This window comes from Solea solea, chromosome 8 (assembly GCF_958295425.1).
Source record: "Solea solea chromosome 8, fSolSol10.1, whole genome shotgun sequence".
Taxonomy (NCBI): domain Eukaryota; kingdom Metazoa; phylum Chordata; class Actinopteri; order Pleuronectiformes; family Soleidae; genus Solea; species Solea solea.
In genome coordinates, this window is record NC_081141.1 from 23,440,679 (window position 1) to 23,465,915 (window position 25,237).

Sequence of the window (25,237 nt, forward strand, 5' to 3'; positions counted from 1 at the left end):
GTCAATTTGCATTGTTTGCTTAAGCAGCAAGGTGGGTTGAGGATGCTGAGAGATGTTGATTGTACTTTTGATGGTCTGGGTTAGTATTCTGAGCAGGAGCTGCACATATTTGCTGGATTAAGTGAATCTCCAGCACGTCCGTCCAAAGACGTAGTCGTTGTCCTTTTATTGCATCTTTATCTGTCACAATCAGCTCGAGGAATCAACTTGTCTCCTCGCCCTCTGAAAGCTTTATACGTCTCATATCATTAGCTTATCAACCCCATCCTCTTCACATTATAGTAGGAGATATGTGCCGAAAACCCCTCATTGTAATGCACTTGGAAAATCAATTATAACTCGGTAACACAATCATACACATTTCCCCACTCATCTCCACTTCTTTGCCTCCTCGCTCATGCTCTTGCTTATCATTCAGTTTGTGTGTAAGCACGACGTCAGAGCCATCAAGTGGGCTTTGTGTCTTATGTTCTCGCCCCAGGACATCTCCAAATTCAATCTCGGCTCTCCAATCACAAGTAGTAAAAACCCATCCGTCGCTGCAGCCTCAAAAAAAGAAGGAGGGGAGAAAAAAACGAAAAAACACTTCAGCCCTTCTTGGTCAGATAAATCTTAGTAGCTCATCCTTCTTCTATTTTCTTTTCATCCTGGACCCCCCAGTGGCCCACATTAGAGTCTGCAGATGGCCAGGGGAGATTAAGGAGCTGCAATCCATCAATGTTATGTAGCCTGAACCACTGGACAACCGCCCTGCTAACCTCTCCTCCAGCTGGACTGTACTACCCCGCGACTGGTCAGCTTCAGCCAAGCTTGGCCCACTTTATTAAAACTTTGGCTCCACTTTGGTTTCCTCATGCCGAGCCCCCGAAATCAGCTCGTCTTCCGATTCCTCACTGTAATTACAGCTAAACTGAGCCGCTCCTACTTGACAGGTTTGTCTAATTGTCTCAAATGCCACCTTTGAGGTTTGATGTTTGCTACTGGCGCATAACAACAAGAAATTATCCAAGCATTTTTCTGTCAGTGGTTTCGCCGTTTCACGAGACTGAGCATGCAGCGCTCGCAGACATTTGTAATGGAATGTTTATACTCGACCCTCAGAGAATGCAAGGATAGACACATTTAGTTTGATAAAACAATTATGTGTGTGTGTGTGTGTTTTTCTTAAATAAGAGTCATGAATCGCTCCAAACATTTAAAAACAAAGTGGGGAAAGTTTCTCCCTGGAGCGTCTGTGCATGTACCTACATCTGTTGAACTCAGAACACCTTGTTTGTTTGCCAGAGCGACTGCCACGTTTAACCTTGATACGTGTAAACAAAAACAAAAGTGTAGAGCAAGTCAACTCTCTCCTCTGCGATGAACTCGCGATATTCTACTTCAGCTCTTCTTCAGCGGCAGTGACTTTTGTTTTATCCGACGCATCTGAAAACACAAAAACATTAATTTAGAGGCTTTTATCCTCACCCCACCACGTGGTGTGCTCTCTGTATCCACATTTTAAAGATTGATAAGGGGCAATGTACCATTTGGAAACAGTGCAGACCCTTTTCCCTTGAAATAAATGGTTCTCTTCTTGTTTCAGGCTGTCGGATAGACATAGTGTGAGATTGGTTCTGTTGAATAAGAGATGAATCTCCCTGTGTGTGACCATGTGGCTGCGACCTCTGAAATATCATTATCTACAGGTTGGGGAGGTTAACTTCACTAATATAGCCTGAATACAAGAGAGGGGCACCTCAAGTGAACATGATTCTGCTTTATTATTGGTATATCTCAAGAAAAAGTGTGATTTCTTTCTCTTTTTTTCCCCCCTGCCACTATGCCGTATATCAGAACACCCAAACACACCATTAGTTTTGCACAAATTTGACGTTCAGCCTAAGGGGTAATTGCAATGTTTCATTTTGAAATTACGCAGTAAAAAAGTATGGGGAGTTAATCTTGTACTTGAAGTGCAATGTGGAGCTTTGCCAAGTCCTTGAGCTTCACATGTTTTGAGCAGTTGATCCAGATTTTAGTGCCGTTTTCCTGCTGACCAGCATTTACATCAATGTGCTTTCTCGTCACTATTTTCATAAGGACCTTGGTTAGCTTTACATTTTTTAAAGAAACATGTAAATGTATTCACCTCATTACAAACTCAGATAACAAGAATGTTGGAATTAATATAATTAGGATTAAAGTCAAATATTCCGACAATCACGTCATAATGTTACCTGGAGCTGCAGGCATCTCTCCCGTGCTGTACTGTTGGCAGGAGAAGTATAGATGATATTGAAGAGTGTCCTTCAGTGCTCTAGTCTAACATTTGCAATGAACTCCCTGACGGCTGGAGATGCAGGGATTATTGTTTTATTTGTTGATCATACTGCAGCTGAGCCCGCGCTAAATTGTGGGAAAGATTGGTGATGTTGAGTCTGAGAGGAGATTTTTGCCCACCTGGTTTTTGCTTGAATAGTAACAGTGCTTTGCATATTTCCACAGATGGTGTTCATACGACTTCTTGTTTTCAAGAGATTGTGACATTGAAAGAGTTAACCTGCTAAAAAAGGCAATGAATCAAACAATCTGTTGTTACTGGTGTAAGTTGACATACTATAAAAATAATCTTGGAGACATTATTTGAAGGTCAAAATCCTACATTGTGTTGTTTCAATGGTGAGTAAACATTTATATGGTGCTAATAAATGGAAACAAAAAGATAAAATAAGGAAATATTGACTGTACTGTTCCAAGCTGTAAGGAGTAAAGTTTGGTAAAAACATTCATGGCTAACAGCTATAATAATGGCCAGAAGATGCCAGAAATATGAAGAAGACCAACAAGAAACTAGCATGTTCACCCATTTGGACCAAAAGCTAAAAAATGCCTGTTTGCATTTAGGAAGAATTCATGCCTGGGAGGGAATGCCAATCAGTTTTTTGACCAGTAGAAACGAAGCACGAGTCACTGAGTTGTCTTTCTTTGTCTCCTCTTTCAGGAATGCTCACAGCTGCACCAAAAGGATTCCACTGCCCAGATGCCGAGAAGAACTGCAACCCCTGTCTCGATGCGGCCAAAGCCTGCAACCTCAACAACAGCTGCAAGAAGCAGCGCTCCTCCTACATCGCCACCTGCAGCAAGGAGGATCCCAACAAGGGCGAAACCTGCAGCAAGAAGCGCTGCCACAAAGTGCTGAGAATGTTCCTGGACCGCGTGCCCACCGAGTTCAGCCACCGCCTGCTCTTCTGCCCCTGCCAGACCGAGGGCTGCGCTGAGCGACGCAGGCAGACGATCGTGCCCGATTGCTCCTACAAAGAAAAGGAGAAACCCAACTGTCTGGAGCTCCGGAGGGTCTGCCGCCAGGACTTGCTCTGCAGGTGAAGTAAACGGAGAGTTTGAGTATGCGTGTCGTGTGAGCGGTGGCATGGAAGACATTCATCTTATGTCTATTCATGTGAGTTTTGTTGGTTGGATTGGCAGGCTTTTGTGCTGTGTACCTGAACTTCTGCCAAACACCTCTGAAGATTCTTCATCTTCTTCCCTTCATGATAAATGAGAGAAGGAAATTGAATCCCTGAGTTGGAAGAGAGTTCTCGTGTTTGATGGCAATTTCCCTGCTCCTGTGGTGTCATAAAGTTTTTTCTCTGCTGTAACTTTGCCAGCAAAGTAATTAGAGTTTCAGGGAAGCTGTGGCTATTAGACGCAGGATGAAGATGTGAGGCTAAGTTGAAGAGACAACGCTCAATTAAGCCGAACAAAACATTAGTGGATCACTTTGGCTGCATGGGGCCTCTATTGGATTCAAGCGGCCAGATTCAATTCACACCTACCCAGCCGTGACATGTTTCCTTGTGTTAGCGCTGCTGAGAGCAGGTGAAACACAGCGGCTGCACTGTCAGACCGTTCAGCTGTCAAGACCTTTTTACTCCCAGAATCATTGGCCCTGGACAGGGTCCACGTCTGACCACTTTGAGACAATATCCCCCACATTCATTAGTCTAATAGCATAAAAATGTGACACATTTGAATAATTCCAAGCATTTAAAACCTCATTTATGAGCCTAATGGTGTTCGACCAAGTGTTAGACCCTTGGAAGCTAAAAATAAGACTCATGATGTGAGACTTATCATAAGGCTATGTGTTTTTGGGCTACTTTTTTATTTCCCAGTGTAACAGATGATTAGGCAGCGGGTGCAATTTAGTGGCAATCTAAGATGGATCTTTAAGTGTATTTTTTTTTTTTTTACGTTTTGTCTTTCTTTGGATAGACACCATGAAACAGAGGCAGGGTGAAAGAATCACGTAGAGAAACGCTGCAAAGATCTATTTGGTCAGGTAGAGCTGAGCAATATGGGACAAAAAACAATTCTTGGTATATTTTTGGCTGAAGTTTCCTCTGTTTTCAGGTGCTGTTACGCAGACTTTCAGTTACACATGATAAACTTTGTCATAATTTCATCTTCAATTGTCGGCTGGTCCATGTTTCAAAGAGTTTGATGGTACAGATGTGTCTGTTGTTAGTGTGAAACAGGCTGTGGGTTTTAGGGTTAGAACTGTGTTTAGGTTTGAGGTGCAAGCATTTAAAGGAATACTTAACCTATTTGCATTTAGCTTTGTATTGCTAGAATAGGGGCAGTATTTTTGAAATATTGTGCTTCCCAACCTCAGTTTCCCCTGAGTTGAGAAATATCTTCATTCCTTTCTTTGTTACGTGCCCACCAGTGACACTTGGTCCTGTTAGCGTAACTGTTAGCAAAGATGGCGGACACTGTTTACATTCTGGGAATGAGGTCCCGTCCCCCTACGAGTGGGTCTAAAAATTGCGGAATTATCGTTGCCGTTTCAAGCCTCGGATCAAGGCTTGTACCAAGTGTCACTGGTGGGCACAGAACCAAAAAAAAAAAGAATGAAGATATTTCTCGATTCAGGGGAAACAGGTTGGGAAGCTAATTTTTCAAAAATTCTACACCTATTCTAGTAACACCAAGCTAAATGCAAATCGGTGAATTATTCCTTTAACTGTGATGCATAAGGTTAGAGTTATGAGCATGTTAAGACTGTTGTACAAGAATGGGTGTGGTTACTAGGATTTGTTGTCTCTTTAGCACCTTCTTTGGCATAAACACTGACCTTGTCAGGACCACTAGTCCTCATGGAGACCAAAACCTGGTCCTAATGAGGCAGAACCTCACGTCTAAGGAACTAGTTTAGGTTAGGGTTAGTCATTAACTGGTTATGAATAAAGTCAAGGATAAAGCTTTGTTTAGGCTGTCCAAATGAATGGAAGTCAGTGCTAAAAAGATAGCTGAGTGAACCTGTGTGTGTGTGTGTGTATATATATATCTATATATATATATATATATATATATATATATATATATAAATGTGTGTAATGGCCATGTGGATAAATTTAGATTCAAACCTATATTTCAGAGGATATTTTGACTTTGTGAGGACATTTTGAGTGGTCCTCAAAACTTTAAAGGGCTTTTTGTGGGTTAACACTGGTGCTTGCAGGAATGCATTATGTCTATGATCAGGTTGAAATAAATCACTGTCTTCCTGGGCCTCATCTAACTCTGCCCACTAAGGGAGTGAATGATCACACAGCTCCGCTCATATTATAGACAACCACAAAGACATAAAACACTGAAAGTAAAATGTCTGACATACACACTTTAAAAACACTCTATCAGCCAAAGGTCAAATAGCGTCTTGTGGCACAAACAAGAAACTCTCTCTCTCTTTATTTCTTAAGTTTGATTCATTTTTCGCCCTCTTGCAGCTGGACAAACATATGTGTGTGTATGGGGTACTTGTATTTATATCCATGTGAGGACATTTTGACCAACTTTAAAGGGCTTTTCAGGCTTAAGATATGGTCTATGATGTGTCCTCACTAAGATATAAAAACAAGTTTGTGTATGTGTGTATTTATATTGGTATTTTCTAGGTATAAACACTGACTTTGTCAGGACCAGTCGTCCTCATAGAGACCAAAACCTGGTCCTAATGTCAGCATTGTGGTGGTGGCTACAAATGAATGTACATATTTATGCTGATTAATGTAAAAAATATTGTGAAAATACACCGTTATTAGACAAAAATCCCAATATACTGCCCAGCCCTACAGTGGAGAGATGAACGGTTGAACAGCCAGATGGTTCCTGATGATCAATCAACTCGTATCTTGTGCACCACAATGAATAATATATATAATGTGTTGCACTATATAAATCATAGTCACACACAAGTGTGAAAAACACTCCTGTGCTTGTGCTCTATTTTGAATAACAACCCAATATCATTTGTCTCTGTACGCAGGACAAAACAATTCAAATCAGACTCGCTAACAATGCCGAGCGGTGACTCGTACTTCTCTGGTATGTCACATTTATCCTGTTTCCACGGAGGTGAGCAGCCTCTGAAGCTGAGCATGGTGGTAAAAAAAAAAGCCAATTCCTCCCCACCAACACTAAATCCAACCACTGTGCTGCTAAAGTAGGGAAACTATTGCCTCTCCTCCGATTTATGGTTGCCTTGATAATTACCTGCTTGCCTGCACTGTGTAATCTGTTTTCAGGCTGAGTTGCTTTCTTTGACCTTTAGGCCCTCAGGTGTCTGCTGTGCTCCTCCTGATGAAATAGAACGTTAAAGCTTATTATCTGTGGCTTTGTAATGCCCCATTGAGGTCAACAACTCGATGAGCGCATGCCCTCATACAGTATGGACACACGCTGGCCTGCACACAACACACCGAAAACCATTAAGCAGCCACGCACATTTACAAACACTGGCCCTGTGAGCTTCAACGCGACTCTAATAATCCACTGTTTGAGTGTTTCCTGATTGCTGCATCCTCCCGCGGTGAGTAAGGGCCACCATGCAAGCGAATGACACTACAACTTAATTAAATTGAGATGTGTGCTGGACTGAGAGTGTTCTGGTAAAAATGCGTCTGCCCTTGAGGCATCTGTAGTCAACACGGTCGCTGCGACCATGTGAGCTATCCTTGTCTTTATGTCCTTAGTGCTGCACAATACCAAGGAGACAGCGGGAATGCAGGTTATTGTTTATTTGTTCTATCTGATAATTGATGAAATATTGCCATAAGCAGCACATTCTGTTCTTAATGTGCTTCGCACCTTCAGTATGTTATACAGCAAATTGAATTTGAACTCATTTGTCATGCTAATGGAGATAAAGTCCACAAATTAGGGGTTTATTTTGAGCAACACTGGTGATAAACACAAATGAAAAAGGGCCCTTTCTAAACTTTTTGACAAAAGCGGGAGGAGATCATTCAACAAGTGGCCTTTATCCTCTGGAGATGCCTGGATTAGGTTCCATTCAGACCTGATATTAACATCGGTCCTAATAGAGCCAACTGCATATGGACTGTTCATTCAGACGGGATTAACATGTGTCATGGATGTGTCTTCTGTGAAATCACCTAGCACTGAGGAGAGATACTGAGACATCGTGAGAGGGAGGAGAGAGAGAGGCCTGGTCACAGAATCAATGCAGGCTGCAAAGCTACTGCAGCGGATTGGAGGTCAGTGTTTGGGTCACACAGACTCTCTTGGCCATCTCAAACATGAGCTTAGCTCCCTGCAACACACTCTGATCAAGAGTAGGTCAGGGGCTCCACAAAAATAAATAAACGGCCAACGGATTTAAAAATGTATACCCAACTATGTATTTATTTTCAGCCTTCAAATACCAGCAGTTTCTTGCCACGCACTGTAAAAATCCTCAATTATTTGCACCTTGAGCACATCGGATGCCAGCTTGGCTGTGATTTCGCCTTTGGAAACTGTTCAGATTGTTCCAAGTGGAGTCCAGAGCTCAATCAATTAAAAATACATATTTGAAAGGATTTCAAAAACATGATTTTTGGCTTGGGCTTTGGTGGCATATTGCACTGGAAGATTTCATTCTCTTTTAAGTCTCTGCGGAGGCATATGTTGACATGCTCAGGAGATCTAGGGACTGTAGTTGGACAAAGAACAACCATTCCTTACACCTGGTTGTACTTCAGCTGCATTTGTTGTAATATTTTCTTTCATAATCCTGCACAAACAGACACAAACGGATCCCTGTGTCCACCTCTCTCCTTTCGACTTCACACTGTGTTCTCACCATTCTTCCAATGGATACAACACCTATTCATTTGGGACTGCTCAGCCCACGCAATGACAATAGTCTATATTTGGATGTGCTGATTTTAGGGGTAGTGTAGAGGGAGCACGTGTGTGTGCTCATGCATGTACCCAAGGAGAGAAACTTCTTATTCCTATTTCCATGTCACTTCAAACAGCGCAAGCCCAATGAAGCCAAACCTAAAGGGCATTGAGTTGTATACATGCATCGTATCGATTCTCTGTGAAATCAATGCAACATTTCTATCGTTGATTTATATCCTCTGGTCTCCAGGCTCATTGGATGCTCCTTGATTGAGTTCTTTAGCCACTGGTTTTCAAAGTGGGGAGCTGAGAGACAATCAATCAGTTTACACATAACCTGGCCCAGTTTAGGGGATGTACAGTACCAGGACACTTTATTTGCTTATAAAAAAAAAAAAAAAAGACTACACTCTGTTACAGACATACACACTCTAAATTGAGCTAACAAAAACCGATATACACACACAAACTTAGTGATCAACATAAATAATTCCCTCGCCCCCTACCCTAACCTTACCCCAACTAAGTGCCTAACCCTAACCTATACCCTCAAATCAGGTCTTAATCCTGAAAAAACACTTACAATTTTTTGGGCCCAGACAATTGTCCCCACAAGGTCAAAATGTCCTTACAAAGATAAGTTATATACAGTATATATACATTTTTTACTCATCCACTTGGGCGGTCTTGTGTCTCCTCCAAGCTCAGGTCCTCTACCAGAGGCTTAGGAGCATGAGGGTTCTGTGCTGTATCTTAGCTGTTTCTAGGACCGCCCTTTCCTGGACAGAGATCTCAGCTGTTGTTCCTAGAATCCGTTCGGGAGTTACAGCTCCGGGTGCTGCTGTCACCACTGGGACCACAGTTGCCTTTACTCCCCACATCTTCTTCTCTATAGCTCCTCTCTCAGCCCTTGCTATTTCTCAAGCTTCTCATGTTCCTTCCTCTTGATCAGAATCAGAATCAGAATCAGCTTTATTGGCCAAGTATGTAACACATACAAGGAATTCGACTCCGGTTTTTCAAACACACGCTGTACATGAAACATAGACATCAACATAACTTAACATACATTTGACAAGAGTGAATAAAAAAGGTGACCAGAGGTCCGGTTTATTTTTAAATATATATATATATATATAAACGATAAAGTGCAGATAGTGAATAGATAAATAAACAAATAAACTGGTCAAGTGTTCAGTAATGTGACGGCCTGGGGGAAGAAACTGTTCTTGTGTCTAGCAGTTTTGGTGTACAGTGTTCTGTAACGCCTGCCAGAGGGAAGAAGATCAAACAGGTTATTTCCGGGATGTGATGGATCTGCAGAGATACTACCTGCCCGTTTCTTGACTCTGGATGTGTTCAAGTCCTGGATGGTGGGCAGTTTGACACCAATGATTCTCTCTGCAGTCCTGATGGTGCGATTCAGTCTGTTTCTGTCCTGTTTGGTGGCTGATGCAAACCAAACGATGATGGAGGTGCAGAGAACAGACTGGACTATTGCTGTGTAGAACTGGATCAGCAGCTCCTGGGGCAGGTTGTACTTCCTGAGCTGTCGCAGGAAGTAAAGCCTCTGCTGGGCCTTTTTGACTATGGAGTCAATGTTTGGTGCCCACTTTAGGTCATGGGAGATGGTGGATCCTAGAAACCTGAAGGTTTCCACAGCAGACACAGTGTTATTGAGGATGGTGAGGGGGGGCAGAGCAGGGGAGTTACTCCTGAAGTCCACTGTCATCTCCACAGTTTTGAGCGTGTTCAGCTCCAGGTTGTTCTGACCACACCAGAGGACCAGTTGTTCCACCTCCCGTCTGTATGCAGACTCGTCACCGTCCCGGATGAGGCCGATGACTGTTGTGTCGTCTGCAAACTTCAGGAGTTTGACAGATGGGTCACTCGAGGTGCAGTCGTTAGTATAGAGGGAGAAGAGCAGTGGGGAGAGCACACATCCCTGGGGGGCGCCAGTGCTGATTGTCCGGGTGCTGGAAGTGATTTTCCCCAGTCTCACCTGCTGGCTCCTATCTGTGAGGAAGTTTGTAATCCACTGACAGGTGGGGGCTGAGACGGAGAGCTGGGTGAGTTTGGAGTGCAGGATGTCCGGGATGATGGTGTTGAACGCCGAGCTGAAGTCCACAAACAGGATCCTAGCATATGTCCCTGGGGAGTCGAGGTGATGCAGGATGTAATTCAGACCCATATTGATGGCATCATCCACTGACCTGTTTGCCCGATATGCAAACTGCAGGGGGTCCAGCAGGGGGCCTGTGATGTCCTTCAGGTGGCACAACACCAGTCTCTCAAAGGCCTTCATGACCACAGACGTCAGGGCCACGGGCCTGTAGTCATTTAGACCTGAGATTGCTGGTTTCTTGGGGACCGGGATTATTGTAGAGTGTTTGAAGCAGGAGGGGACTTCACACAGCTCCAGTGATCTGTTGAAGATCTGAGTAAAGATGGGGGCCAGCTGGTCGGCACAGACCTTCAGACAGGAGGGTGACACGCCGTCTGGGCCTGGAGCTTTCCTGGACTTTTGTTTCCTGAAGAGCTGACACACATCTTCTTCACAGATCCTGAGTGATGGTGGGGGGTCAGGAGGGAGGGGTGATGGTGGTGCAGGGGGAGATGAGGGTTGTTTGATGTTGGATCGGGTGATGGGTGTGAATGTTGGCTTCTCAAACCTGCAGTAGAAGACATTCAGGTCGTCAGCCAGTTCACGGTTCGCTGCTATGTGGGGGGATGGTCTCCTGTAGTTGGTGAGCTCTTGTAGACCTCTCCACACTGACGCAGGCTTGTTAGCTGAGAACCTGTTTTTCAGCTTCTCAGTGTAACACCTCTTTGCCACTTTGATCTCCTTTGTCAGTGAGTTCCTGGTAGTATTGTACAGGACTCTGTCCCCACTTCTGTAGGCCTCCTCCTTGGCCTGACGAAGCAGCCTTAGTTTAGCAGTGAACCAAGGTTTATTGTTGTTGTATGTGCAGAAGGTTTTGGTCGGCACACACATGTCCTCACAAAACCTGGTGTAGCATGTCACAGTGTCAGTGAGTTCATCCAGATCTGTAGCAGCAGCCACAAAAACACTCCAATCTGTGCAGTCAAAGCAGGCCTGTAACTCCAACTTTGACTCTGTGGTCCATCTCTTCACAGTCTTCACTACAGGCTTAGCAGATTTGAATTTCTGCCTGTAGTTTGGGAGAAGATGGATCATGCAGTGATCAGAGAGCCCCAAGGCTGCACGGGGGACAGAGCGATATGCATCCTTTAAGATGGTGTAGCAATGGTCCAGAGTGTTTTTGTCCCTAGTGGGACACTTAACATGTTGTTTGTATTTTGGCAGTTCACGGCTGAGGTTTGCTCTGTTAAAGTCCCCAAGAACAATGAGCAGGGAATCTGGATGTTTCCTCTCCATGTCCGTTATCTGGTCAGCCAAGTGTTGTAAAGCCTCAGTAACACACGCCTGAGGTGGGATGTAAACACCAACCAGAATAAACGAGGAGAACTCCCGCGGTGAATAAAACGGCTTGCAGTTTATGAAAAAAGACTCCAAGTGAGGGCTGCATGATTTGCGCAACACTGTGACATCTGTACACCAACCTTCGTTAATATAGAAGCAGATTCCACCTCCCTTCCTCTTCCCCGAGAGCTCCGTTACGCGGTCCGCACGGAGAAGTTGAAAGTCTGGAAGATGTAATCCGGTGTCCGGGATGTATTCACTGAGCCAGGTTTCAGTAAAACACAGGGCAGCAGATCTGTGAAGGTCCGAGTTTCTACTGTTGAGAAGCAGCAGTTCCTCCATTTTATTGTTCAGGGAGCGGACATTCGCCAGATGTATAGACGGGAGCGCTGTCCGAAAACCCCGCTGTCTGAGCTTAACGAGCGCGCCGGCTCGCTTGCCCCGTCTGCGTCTCCTGAACATCCTACAGAGAGCTGCTGCTCCTCCAACTAAAAGTTCCGTGAAAACACCAGAATCGCTGGGAAACGGTGAAAAAGTGTGACCAGTTGAATGCTCAGACTGTAAAAGTTCCTCTCGAGTGTATTGGATGATGGATGGACAACTTAGAACGCGACAAATAAACAAAAACAAACAAAGTACTGCGGAGCGAAGCACCGAGGCAGCCGTCCGTGGCGCCATCTTGATCTATGTCCCATCTTGATCTATGTCCTATGTCCTATGATCTATGATATTGCTGTCACTTGATTGCCACATCTATCACTACTGCCCTCTTCTGCTACTAATTGACAACCACTATGTCCGGTTGATTAGCCACCACCAGTTTGTCTGTCTGGACGTGGAAGTCCCATAGGATCTGAGCCACTGTCGTTCTCAGCCACCTTTGCAGGCATCTTCCATTTTTGATCCTGGGACCTCCAATCCATACTTGGTGCAGATGTTCCTGTACACAATTCCATGTAGGAACGTGCTGTGAACTGCTGTGATGGGCTGCGCCGTCTCACGGGCATCTTTACAAGGTATACACCTTTCAAGATTTCAAGAAGTTTTATTGTCATTATGAGACATAATGAAATTTTTGCAGAGACTCCCGGCAGAGACCTTGGCTCCTGCCTGGTGTGATATCAGTTATCCAAGCACTCACAAAATTTTTATCTGCAAAAAATCCAATACCATGCATTGCTAACTACTGGTCATCTGTGTGTATTTGTACACACAGATTTATTCTCATAAGGGTATTTAACCAAAGCCTTATTCCCCTATCCCAGAGCAACCAAACCTTAACCTAACCTAAGTCCAAACTAAACATAAAAGACAAGACATCGCTGCACAAAACAGCAAAACAGATATACGTTATTGAAGCATGTAAACCCTGTCTTTAATCAGAGACTCAGAAAGGACTTTCTGCCTTATTAGGGCTGGGATTTGGTCTCCATGAGGACAACTGGTCCTGAAAAAAGTGTCAAAGATGCACTTAACCAAACCCTATACCTCTCACCCTGAAACCAAATCCTCCCCCTTTAAAAAGTCCATTGACGTTATAAACCAAGTTGTTCATTTCGAGAATTTATCCTCACCAGCTAATAAAGACATTTATATAAACACACACAAAAGGCCCTTTCTCAACATCCAGCTCTGTCGTAGGTGAGAAATCGCACCTTCATTAATGAGGAACAGAACAGAGAGAATGAGTGGCCTTGCCTTTATTAGCCTGAAGCAGCTTTAATAGACAAAGCTTTAAAAAAAAAGGAAAAAAAAGAATGTCTTTGCTGTTGCACTTCTGTCACAAGTTTTTCTCACTTTCTTTCTCACTCTATAATTCTAACGTTAATTCTTCTCTTCATACGGTCACTTATCTATGATGTGCTGCAACTTTAATTAGCAACCTGGATGCCGATAAGAAAAGAAGCCGCGTGGAAATAGATTATGTGAGAGAGTAAATTCATAATGTGTTTGTACGACATGCAAATGCAAAGGTAGACAACTATTTGAGATCTGTACAATCAGCTTAACCCTTGCTTATAACGTGGATTCATTTGACCTCCTTATCTTATTTCTTCTTTTGTTATTTAATGGAGCGTCAAATTGAGATAATTTTACCCAATTTTTCCCAGTTGAGAGCAGTGAGAATGAACCAGACTATTAAACCAAAGCTGAGAAACACTAAAATGCTTTGTAGAACAGCTGCACAGAGTATACTGTGATATAACTGCTTGAACTTGATAAATGTGGATTATTTCTCAGGCTTGTTATGTTTGTCCAAGAACGAACAGTGAAGGGAGTAGTAATGGGACAATAAACAATATTATTGCTCATCTTGATAACACTAACAATACGTCAAACTAATTTTTTAATGAGTTACAGGTTTTTTTTTGTTTTTTAATGTGCACACTGGGGAGCTGCATCTTATCTTGCCTTGTAAATTCGTAAGTGTTAGTGAAGTGTCATTAGTTATTTTGTCATTAAAATATGAAAAAACTTAATTGCATTTTGGCTTCATGTATATATACATATATATATATATATATTTTTTTTTAAGTAGAGACAAAGGAGGAGAGAAAAGATCAGGGGATCTATGAGACCCATGAATTTTGGTCAAACTAGCGTAGTATAGGAAAATGCAGGTGAAACACCTCAAGCCTTTATGTACAATCATTTCATTTATTGTTAATATAAAGCTGTTGACTCATTAGCGTTGCTTTAAATCTGAATCTAATACAGTTCTGTTCACTCAAAGTCATTGGGCTGTTTCTGCCACTTCAATGCGAATTGTCCTCTCTGACTGGGTGAAGCTCCGATTCTGCAAGCAAAGCATGTGTGGACTGGTGACCTTTTCCCTCATACATAGTACAGTTTTCTGCAAGTGTGTGACTTTAATCAGGCCGTAGCTTTTCAGAGACATGCTCAGCTTGCCGCGGCTATGCATGAGAGCAACAAACGAGGGAGAGAAGGCGAGGAAGAGGAGTCGTGAGAGGGATGTTGCGGGGAAAGAAAAATATAGGGAGTTGTGCGTTCAATTCCAATGCATGGATTAGCATATGCCCATTTACTTTCCCAAACGGTAATCTCCAAGGGAACACGGTGTAGCGGAAAACGGCAGTCATTACCGACTGGGCCTCATCCTTTCAATTGTACCATATGTATTATTAATGCACACATTATCAATAGGGCTTTAGACTTATCTACAGAATGGTCGATGTGTGGTTTTGAATGTGTCAGTAAAGGCCACTCTTCATCACTCTCACTCTGAACTCCTCTTTGTACTTAAGGAGGCTAAGTGAAGGCTGCAGCGTGTACCTTCCTTTCAATGTTTCATACAGAACTGTTTGATATGTGACTAATGGTTATATAATGACTCGTAATAAGTGTTTTGCCACCTTTTGCTAACTCTTCTCTTTCAGGGACATTTTGTCTGAGGTAACGGCTGTTTTGTCTTGCTCAGAGACTATTTAGGGAATTCAGGTAACCTTGAATAATCTACTCCACCAAGCAGACAGTGCTGGTTTTTGTGTGATGTAGCATTCATCCCCGTGACATAACATTCAGTAGGGGGCTTGTGCTGTCACTTTTCCCAAAACTCAAATTTGAAAGAATATTATGTGCCATGCCATAGACTTTCAGATGCTTGTGTTGTCTATTTTCTGGTCGTATTTTTCTGGTGGGCCAAGTGAGCATTCAAATTGATGTGAGGTCGAGCTGCTCTCATGCAATAATTACTTCGCACAGTCTGATGTGTTTCTCTGCTGTTTATTATGGACTAGAATGAGTCATTAAGGTTTGAGTTTTGAAGTGAAAACACAAGGAAATGTCCACCAAAAGTTCTACTGCTCAGAAAACCCAGATATCTGCTGCTGGTCTGATAGTATAGCTCTAACATAGTGCATGTTTTCAGATGAAGGTCATGGAAATGAAACGCAGGCAGAATAACAACAACAACAAAAAAACACCCAAAAGTTACTCACTGCAGCTTTAAAGGTGCAAATAGTTTCTATCACATCATCGGCAGAGCTTTTAGATTTATTGACCTGTCAAACCCAATGAGCAACTCATTTTCAATAAAGCAACAAATCTGACAACTTTTTTTGAGATAAAAACCTGAGCTATTTTCTGTTGGGAATAGTCACAGGCACACACAACTTTGTCTGTCTGTTCACTGAGGGGCAGAATAGTAGAGTAGTTTTTTTTCATTATTCAAAGGGAGGCTGTCCACTGAGTGAGAGGCAAAAGCTACTTTCGCTCACACTTTACAACCTTGTCCAAAGGAGCTGAATGTGTGAGAACAAATGTCCACTTCAGTTGAATTAGACATTGTATGGATTTTACCCTGGGAACAAAGTCAGTGTACAAACAGATGAAAGAGCATCGCTTGGCAGAAATACGATACAATGACATCTTGAATATGCTAATTATATTGTGGTTGCACAAAGTTCCATCCTCAAGTTCACACACTGTCCGGTCACACCAGGCTTTGACCTCGTCCTCTTGCCTTTTCAACGTAATAAAGCAAAGGCGAGGTTGAGTCACCAGACTTTAGTTTTTTCCCCTCTCAATTCTCTGCTGAGTAAGCAGGCGAAAGGTGGCGTCACATGACAGCCAGGCTAAACTGCCTTGTGTTTTGACTGGACGCCATCTGCCTGCATTGCCCTTTTAGAGTATTGACCAGGAATTCTAATGAGTACAGTGCTGCCAAAAAAGGCAGGACTCCAGTAATGTCCAGCAATGAGGGGAAAATAGCTGTGGGTAAAATGGTCGCTTAATCATCCCTAACTGGGGTCACTGGCTGAAATTAAGGTTGTTATAGTCTACTGAATTATAAGAGTGATTTTTTTTCCATGCCACTACACTCACAATGTTGAATTTGTTCTTCAGAAGGAGGTTTAGCAACAAGGAAAGTGTAAAAACGTTGAAAAGGTTGTGCTGGAAAAAAATCATTCAACCTTGGAGGAAGTGCATGACAGAGAGATTACGTTGTATCCCAAGATACAATAAGGTGATTGATTAAGTCGCTTGATCCTGAGGACCTGGATCACAGGCGTGCGCGGTGTCTGAGACACAGGTATCCCCGCAGCGAAGGTCCCAGAATAAAGTTGACACGTCGATACATACTTTTTCCTTCATGCGTGGCCCTAATACTCCGTCATACACCTTATCATTTGTCTTTTATCGTAAAAAGGTTATCAAGTACAGCTGCACAATGTGGAAACAGAGTAATAATAGTCATACACCAGCTCTGCCTACCAACATTTGTTTACTTTGCCATTTCACATGGATCATATTTTCCCTATGAGGAGAGGAGAGGAGAGGAGAGATGAGATAAGGTCGGAGGAACTCAACAGGCACAAAAAGAAAGGGCGAGGAGGGGGGGAAAGGCGATGTCAGGCAAAAGAGAGGAAAACATCTTTTGTTTTTCTCATTTGCTTCATGTAACTGCCATTATGTCGGCAGCCTTGTGTGATGCTTATTGTTATGCTCTGTGTAGATGAGCAATAGATACGGTTTTTCAAAGCCTCCCTCGACTGAAGACTATGGGGGAAGAGATAAGAGTGAAGAGCAGTAATTTCATATTTAACTGAAATTATCAACCGTAGAACTCATATTTGTCGACGGAGCGGAGAGGGGAAGTCTCTAAACCAGATAGGACTCTCAATAGACTGTGGTTTTAATGTAGAAAGGAAGCTCTTAGGAGTTTGGAGTCTGATAACCACCCCGCCCCTACCGCCTCGCCCTCTACATGAGAAAATGGTTTCCATGACTGGCACTCATCTGATTTGAGTCGCATTGTTTGTCATGGGCATCAAGTGATAGGAATAAGAATCCATATAAAAAGCCATTAGTTTTCTATTACTGCCATGCTGGATGGACAGGCACTCAGCGCTCAGCCAAATCACTGTGTTTAAAGTGTCAGGTTGGATGAAAGAAGTCTACCTCAGTGGGGGCTCCCGTGCCACTTCCCTGGGGGCTGAGTGGCTGAAATGACCATAAAACTCTGTTGAGCTAGACAGCCTGTAATTTTCAGCAGCGAGTGGCGTTTCGCCGAGGTATAATGGAAAGCTCTTGGAAGCCATGAAATGTGCTGCATCCTCGTTTTGGAACACCATTGTCTGAACACTCAGGACACCTCTCTAAACTTTAAATTACTATTTTTAAGCCATCATTGTCTGAAGATAAAAAAGGCCTCTAAAAAGAAACGCTCTCCTTGTTCAGTTTCTTTAATATCGCTGTGGCCTTTGCCCTCCCTACAGAAATCAGATACATTTGTGCCCGTGAAAGAAAATAAGAGACTCTCCCCCAAAAAGAAATAGAAAACACGCTTCTAAAGGTTGTTTGTACATGTATGAATGCGATAGATTTGTCCTCCCTCCTCTCTCTTTTGATCTCCCTTAGCGTGATTGTGAGCACAGCAACCCTGTTTCATTGTGAACAGGATGAGGACAGATGAGAGAGGCTTGTCGCCGCATGTACGCGTCTTGTCGTGCTTTGGTAACATCACACACTTATGTATTGACGTCTGAGCATGCGACATGTGTTCTTCATGTGTGCGTCTTTATCTGCCGCTGCAGACGTGATAAAGCAGCAGGAATACGGAATGTGCCATTTTCTGATGCGGGGCGTTTATAGTGTTCACAGCATGTCCTGTCGGGGGGTTCTCCGGCTGGTTTGATAGGAGGGCGGATGGAGATGGGGTTGGCGGATAGAGATGGGGTTGGAGTAATGAAGTGAGTCCGAGTGGGATTTTCTGCTGGAGGCCCAAGCTAATCACACTACACTGGCTGCACACACACACACACACACACACACACACACTCATATATGTGCAGATTGTTACCTCATCTTCCTATATTGCCTCTTAGCCAAATTCACAGAGTTTGAATGCAACATAACAGTAAGCACGTTGGTTTCAAACTCACAACAGTCAGTTTCTGACACAAAGCATATGCCTCTTATAGAATATAGAATAATATGTTCTAAGCAGCACCATCACTGAGTCTCCTGGAGGACAGATAAGCATGTAAACAGAGGCTCAGTGCATCTCATCCAACCTAATTACTTTTTAAAATTATAAATAAGTGATCAAGCATCACCTCTGTAAAAAAAACCCACATACTGTAACTGCTGCGATGCATATTTAAATACAAAGCAATATGAACATTTCTGTGACAATAACATCCTACGTGTTTAATTATGAATTTCTCGATGCCAGAGAGTGCATTGGATTAAGATAATCTATGTCCTCTGAATGTCAAAGGAAGAGGCTCGGAAGGATTGAGTCACATGTCTGTTGGTTTGAAAACACAGTATATGCATGATGAGAATCCTGTTTTTAAGTTTTGAAAAAAAAAGAACCCTTCTGTTTATAAGGTGTTACATTCGTGATGTTTTAACATGAGGTGGTTATTATCACATCCACCTTTATATAGACTTGTCTGAAGGAAGCCATCATCAGGTTAAGACACATTTTCTTTTTTTGTAAATTGTATTTCCTGAGTAAAGTGGCAAAAGGCACCGCAACTTGCTGTCAAAGTGAAAACTTCTGACTTTGACACCAAGGCGAAACAGTGGTGAACAGGAGACCCTGCTGTAAGTGAGATCTTCTGCTTGTGTGCTTAATGTGAGATTTTAATGAGATTCGCACGTTGCCTGTTACATATAAAGCTACAGTTTAGCTTTAGCGGTTCAGCTTGCTGAGCTTGAACACTGAAAACAACGTTTAACAGCTATTGTGACGAAATTAAGTTAGAAAAAAAAAAACTACATTCAAAGTTGGAGGATTGCTGAGTTTTTGCAGGTACATAAGGTGGTCGGACACAAGCTGTCAGCAGGAGGAGCTGCCGACTGAAACATGCACAAATCTGACATTAACATCCATCCTGAGAGATTCAATTGCATGTGGGTCGTACGTACTGTTCACATCACATCACATCATTAAAATGTGTCCTGGATGTGACTCCTTTGATTGCTGGAGATCAAATCTGGCTTCCTCCACCCAGAATTCAAACACATGCTGACGTCATGCCTGTTCAAAAGAACATGTTCAACAAATCTGACAATACAAATGTGTCAGCTGTCAGTGTGCTTGCTGGTGTGTGTGTGTGTGTGTGTGTGCGCGTGTGACCGAAAGAGAGAGAGAGAGACATGAAAGAGGCTCAGTGAAAGAAAGCTCTGTACTCTCTCTGCGGTAACATGAAATAAGATTTGAACCATTACAAAATGAAATCATACACCAATCAGAGTTCATTTTGAACGCATGGTTGCAGATTAGTGTGAAATACCATGAAACTGTAGCTGGTTAGAGGACATCAGCTTAGTCCTGAGGACAGATGTCCTCACATGTGTCCTCAGACCACCTCCGAATGTGGAGTGTGGGATTTGGGTTGGACTGGCAGCATTCAGACGTGTATTTAGCGCAATCTGCACATGATTGGATCACTCAGGATTGGCATAGCGCCGTATCATAACGTATATTATCTCAAGGCACTTAACATGGTAAGGTCAAGACCTTACAATTACTATAGAGAAACCCAAGAGGAACACAATGAGTAAGCACTTGGCAACAGTGGAGAGAGAGAAAAAAACCTCCCCTTTAACAGGAAGAAATCGCTGACAGAACCAGACTCAGTATGTACGGACATCTGCCTCGACCGGTTAAGGGGGGAAGGGAAGGAGTTAGGGAAGGAGAGGTGGTTGAAAAGAAGAAGGTAGAGGAGATGTAGAGACCAGAAACAGTTGTAACAGGTGTAATTCAAAATTGAATAACATTAATAACAGTTGATAATCCTCACTATCGTCTTGTCCAGTATCATCTCCCTGGACAAGATGATAGTGATGACAAGCCGTAGATGAAGGATGGATGAGGAAAACGGTATCATTAGTAGTAATAATAATAGTAAAAGTGATGGAGCTTAATTTATCTCGGTTTCGTCTCTACTTGTCTACCTCAAAACTTTTAACGTAGCAGTGTCCTTTTCTCTGGTGCATCAATGTTGTATTCCGCATCAAATTCAAATCACTGATGCTAGCCGACAAAGTGCTTCATGGGTCTGCTCCCACCTACTTAAATGCTCTCATAAAGGCTAATGTTACCCCTCAACTACTCCGTTCATCAAAGGATTGTCGTCTGGCGGTGCCAACACCCTGCACAAGACAATCCAGACTCTTTAACACAACGGGCCGTCCCTGTCTATCTTTCAAGAAGCCCTTGAACTCCCAGCTCTTCCAAGAGCATCTTCTGTCCTAGCACTCACCCTCCTTCTGCACTCTCACCCTCTGTCAGTCCACTGTTCCTGTCTAGTGGATTTCTTTCCAAAACCTTTTCTATGTAGCTTATTCCTCTTTAACTTTGGATAAAAGCCTCTGCTAAATACTTAAATGTAAATGTAAGGTACCAGATTGCTGTTATTTATACTACCACTAAAAACATACCTGGGTCGTAATTCCTGCATAGTTACGTTTGGTTGGAGGACAGTCTCGGTCTGTGACATGTCACTGAGGCACCTGCAGGTCTTTGCAGGCCTTGTCTTTGAATATTTGTTATCATTAATAACTGATAATAACCAAATTGATAAAGGGAGACTCAAAACTTGTCAGCAAGCAGATCATTAGGCTGCACTGGACTCTTGTGCTTATGTAGCTACAGGCACAAGGATGCTTTGTCAAAGTCAAAGTTAAACTATTACACTTTGCAAGCAACCAACATAACTGGCAGAGATAAAAAACCTAGTAATTAAAATGTGTCAAATTTAATCAGATAATGATGTACTGAGTTTTGAAATCACTCTCACTCTCACCTTTAAAAACAACACCCTAACAAATGACTCTATGACAGTGCGAGAAGGAAGGAGCAGCTGCCATGGATGAGTCAGCGCAATGGTTGTTTTTCAGATATCTCAAGTTTTACCAAAAGTTTCAAACCAACTGGACACGAGCCAGAGGACACATTCAGTCAGTTGATTTTAGTAAACCTGTTTATTTGTGTGAGTGTGCGTGTCTGTGCTCGTGATGGTTTGTGTTCACGAAGGGCAAGACTGCCTGAGGTACGTTACCTTTGAACCTAAGGCTGAAAAAAAGGAGTCATACCAGTTCAGAGCGAATAAGTCATGACAGAGTGAGAGGAAGAAAAGCACCGAGGGTAAAAAAGAGAAAGGGAGAGAAATGTGCAACGGACTGTGATTCACTCAGTGGTTCGCTGTGATGTGAACAGTACAGACGGACCAACTTTGCACACGCTTCTCCCAATAAACCTACTTAAGTGGATTAGCAATGCCACCCTCGGGGCGTCCGCAGACTTAAAGCTCTTATCACAAACACACACTGAATCAAAACACACTCTCTTTATCAGTTCCCTCAGTTTGTGAGGGGAAGTGAGTTCGGGAGACAGTCGTGATGTCCACAATATGCATGAAAACTGAGGCGGGCGATGTGATTCTAATCCTCACCTGTGGGCTTGTGCGGCATGTTGCAGAGGGAGTCACTGAAGGTTGTGTGAGACCAGGTCGCTCGTCACAACACCTGTTGCTGAGTTCTCGAAAAACAGATGTTCCAGATACTCTCTCACGCAAGTGACAACTGACAACTGGAAACATAGGCATAATCGGGAATGTGCATGGTTGGCTGCACGTTTCTTTGTATTTTCTATCACTGATTTTTGAATGAGTTAATAACCAACTTTATTATTCAATAAACAGAAATTGATTGACAAACTATAAAAAAAATACCTAAATTGGTACACCTTGATGAATTAAGTTCAAACTAAAGTAAGCAAGTTGTATAAATGGTCAATTTAGTGTTACCACTTTTTTTTCAAGTTCCTCAACCATTTTCATTTTTCAGTGTGGAAACAATGTTTACATTTCAAACATTGTAAAGTAGTGCCAAGTTAGTTATGTGGTGTTCATATAACTACACTGTCATTCAGTCAGTGTGTGGACACAGATGACCTTATGATATACACATTACACCTGACTTACCTGAGGAAACATGATGTGTTGGCATTCCACCAGGCAATTACATCACAACCCACAGGAGAGAGTTTCCTCCACAACTATTGGTGAGTTCCATTTACATTGGAAGTCCGAATTGGGAGTAACATCACCTCCGAGTTGACTGCATTCCAGTTGAGAAGTCGGGGGAAAAAGATAAACAATGTAAACTATTGATTGAGTGGCAGCCATCTTGGAATCCCATGTCGGTTTTGTGAGGTTTGTTTGGCTTTCTTGAGTTGGAGTTGAGTTCCAGTTGAAACTTCTGTCCAGGAACTCAGAGAATTTCTCAATTACAATGACAACTCAGTGAAGGGACAACTCAGAGGTCCCTTCAACTAGCTTTGTATTTTTTTCCATCCTTCTTTTAATGCTAAACACATTCCTGCTTTGGTTAGTGTATGTAAATCTATGGTTCTCAAACTGTGGTACGCGAGCTTCCTCTGGTGGTACTCGGAGGAAAATCAGAAATACTGTTCTACTGCATATACCAGGGTATGTGATTGAAGTAGAGCTGGGGAATTTTGACTGGAGTGCATAGAAAATTAAACAAATAACAAAACAATTGTTATTAAATAATAATAATTAGAGGCACCTTATCTCTCGCTCCATCTTAATCTAATGTCACTATACCAGTGTGTGTGGAAGAGGAGGATGAGAGAGAGAGCAAATTATCTTACTGGGAATAAATCTGTTGGTGATAATGATGTAACTTCAGGTGGTACTTTGAGAACCACTGATATAGAAATGTTAACTGCACAGGATATGAGGTTCAGAGTAAATGATGTAGCTCGATAATGAATTAATACATTCTTTAACTCTCCCTCTGACTGTGCTGTGCTTTGTGTTTGCTGTGCAGGTCTAGGCTGGCCGATTACCTGGTCAACTGCTGGATGACTCCACACACACTGAGCACCTGTCCCAACCAAGACAATCACCAGGCCTGCCTGGCCTCCTACACAAGTCTCATCGGTCAGTACAACCAAGGCTGTGATGGAGTGAGAGTGTGACATGTTGAAATGTGTCAGATAAGGCAAATGTAGAGCCAAACATTTGTATTTTGACTTGACTGACAGACATGACAGACCAAGGCTGTGTATTGGCAAGAATGTGGATATACAATACCAATAAAGGGGTGATGGTAATATACTGTACATTACAAGAGCATTCAGAGAGCACAGACATGCACCAAGAGTTGCACTCTGACATCTGTGTTTAACGTACCAGCACCTTGAATGTGAACACTTCTGCATGTGGTGAGCGCTCTGTGTTCTCACTTGTCAATATCAGATAAGGCTGCCATAGAGTGATAAATCTGTGCTGTGACTTGATGGACAAACCTGACTGACTGCATGGAAAACATTGCAGAAAACAGCAAAAATCAAATATGCCTGACTACCTGTCGGGAGGTTGTGAAGCGTCCTAGACGTGGCCTTTACTGTTCTTCACTACTACATGAGCTAAAAGATCAATATTTGGGGCTGACAGGTCCTGAAACTTTACAGTACTGTGCAAAAGTGTCAAAAGCTTTGTTATTTTTATGTCTGTCAAAGTCTGTGGACAGTGGCGCTCGGATTGCAATGACGTTATTGAAATGTGGTCTTACATAATATGTGCATGTGCACGTTGCTAATATTATTAGCAAACACATGTATGTAATGTTCGATCAAGGTGTAATAAACCTATTTTACAGCAGATATTTTTTTAACATCTAATAGTCAGGCAAACACAGGTTTCACCAGTAACATTAATTAGAGTTCCACTCCAGTTTTAAGAGAGCCAGGGTCATGGTATTTTTTCAAGTATAAAGGTGGGTCACACTAAATACTTGGCACTTTCACCTGTTTGTGTCTGTATTTTCTGGATGCGTTTGAATTAAGTGATTGAGAAATGAATATAAAACGATCTAGGGAAAAACCCAAAAGCACATCGACACAGGTAAGCGAATCCAGGTCTCTTTAATGATGAAGTCTTAGTAAGTGCAAAGTGCATCGGGCAGGCAGACAGTCAAGGCTGGTGAAATCCTGGAAGTAGAGATCAGCATCAGAGTAGGAACTAAACTTCAGACAAACAGACAGCAGGCAAGAGTTGCACATCAACCACAGAGTGTGGTACAATGATTTGGCAGGAGCTGGCAGCAGAAGCAGGCTTCTTAAGGTGAGTTGATTGAAGGTGATCTCCAGGTGTTCTTGACTGTGATCATGAACAGGTGTGAGGTGAGCAAAGGTTCAGAGTGGAGAGAAGGGAGAGTAGAAATAACAGACAAACACTCCCTTATTCCAAAAGACAGAGAGAAAAATAAGGAAAAAAATCAGCGAGTCAGGGGTCACAGGTGGGCCAAATCATTGATATGGTATCAATATTGATATCTAGACTTCAGTACATTTTTCTTTCAATAATGAAGTGACGTTACACATTATTGTAAAATAATAATAAAATAATGCTCCATGACTTTTTTACATCCCGAAAGTGGATTCATAAAGAAAAAATCATAAACATTACCTTCAGTGTGATTTCACTTAAAATGCCTGTTTCATTCCATTAATTTTATGTATGAGCACTTTTGTATTTTCTCCCCTCAAACATAAAATGCAGTAAACCTTTAACAATAAAACTAGTGACTGCCCGGTGGCACTCGTCTTAGCTT

General features: G+C 42.5%; 1 protein-coding gene across 1 annotated transcript in view; it reads left to right on the forward strand.

Moving 5' to 3' along the window:
• The window catches only part of LOC131464153 (GDNF family receptor alpha-2-like), an 85,305-nt gene that overhangs the window by 36,230 nt on the left and 23,838 nt on the right, over window positions 1–25,237 (forward strand). The window contains exons 4-5 of the mRNA XM_058636495.1: window positions 2,984–3,362; window positions 23,450–23,562. Coding sequence (XP_058492478.1) covers window positions 2,984–3,362; window positions 23,450–23,562 — 492 coding nt within the window. The remainder of the gene's footprint in view (window positions 1–2,983; window positions 3,363–23,449; window positions 23,563–25,237) is intronic.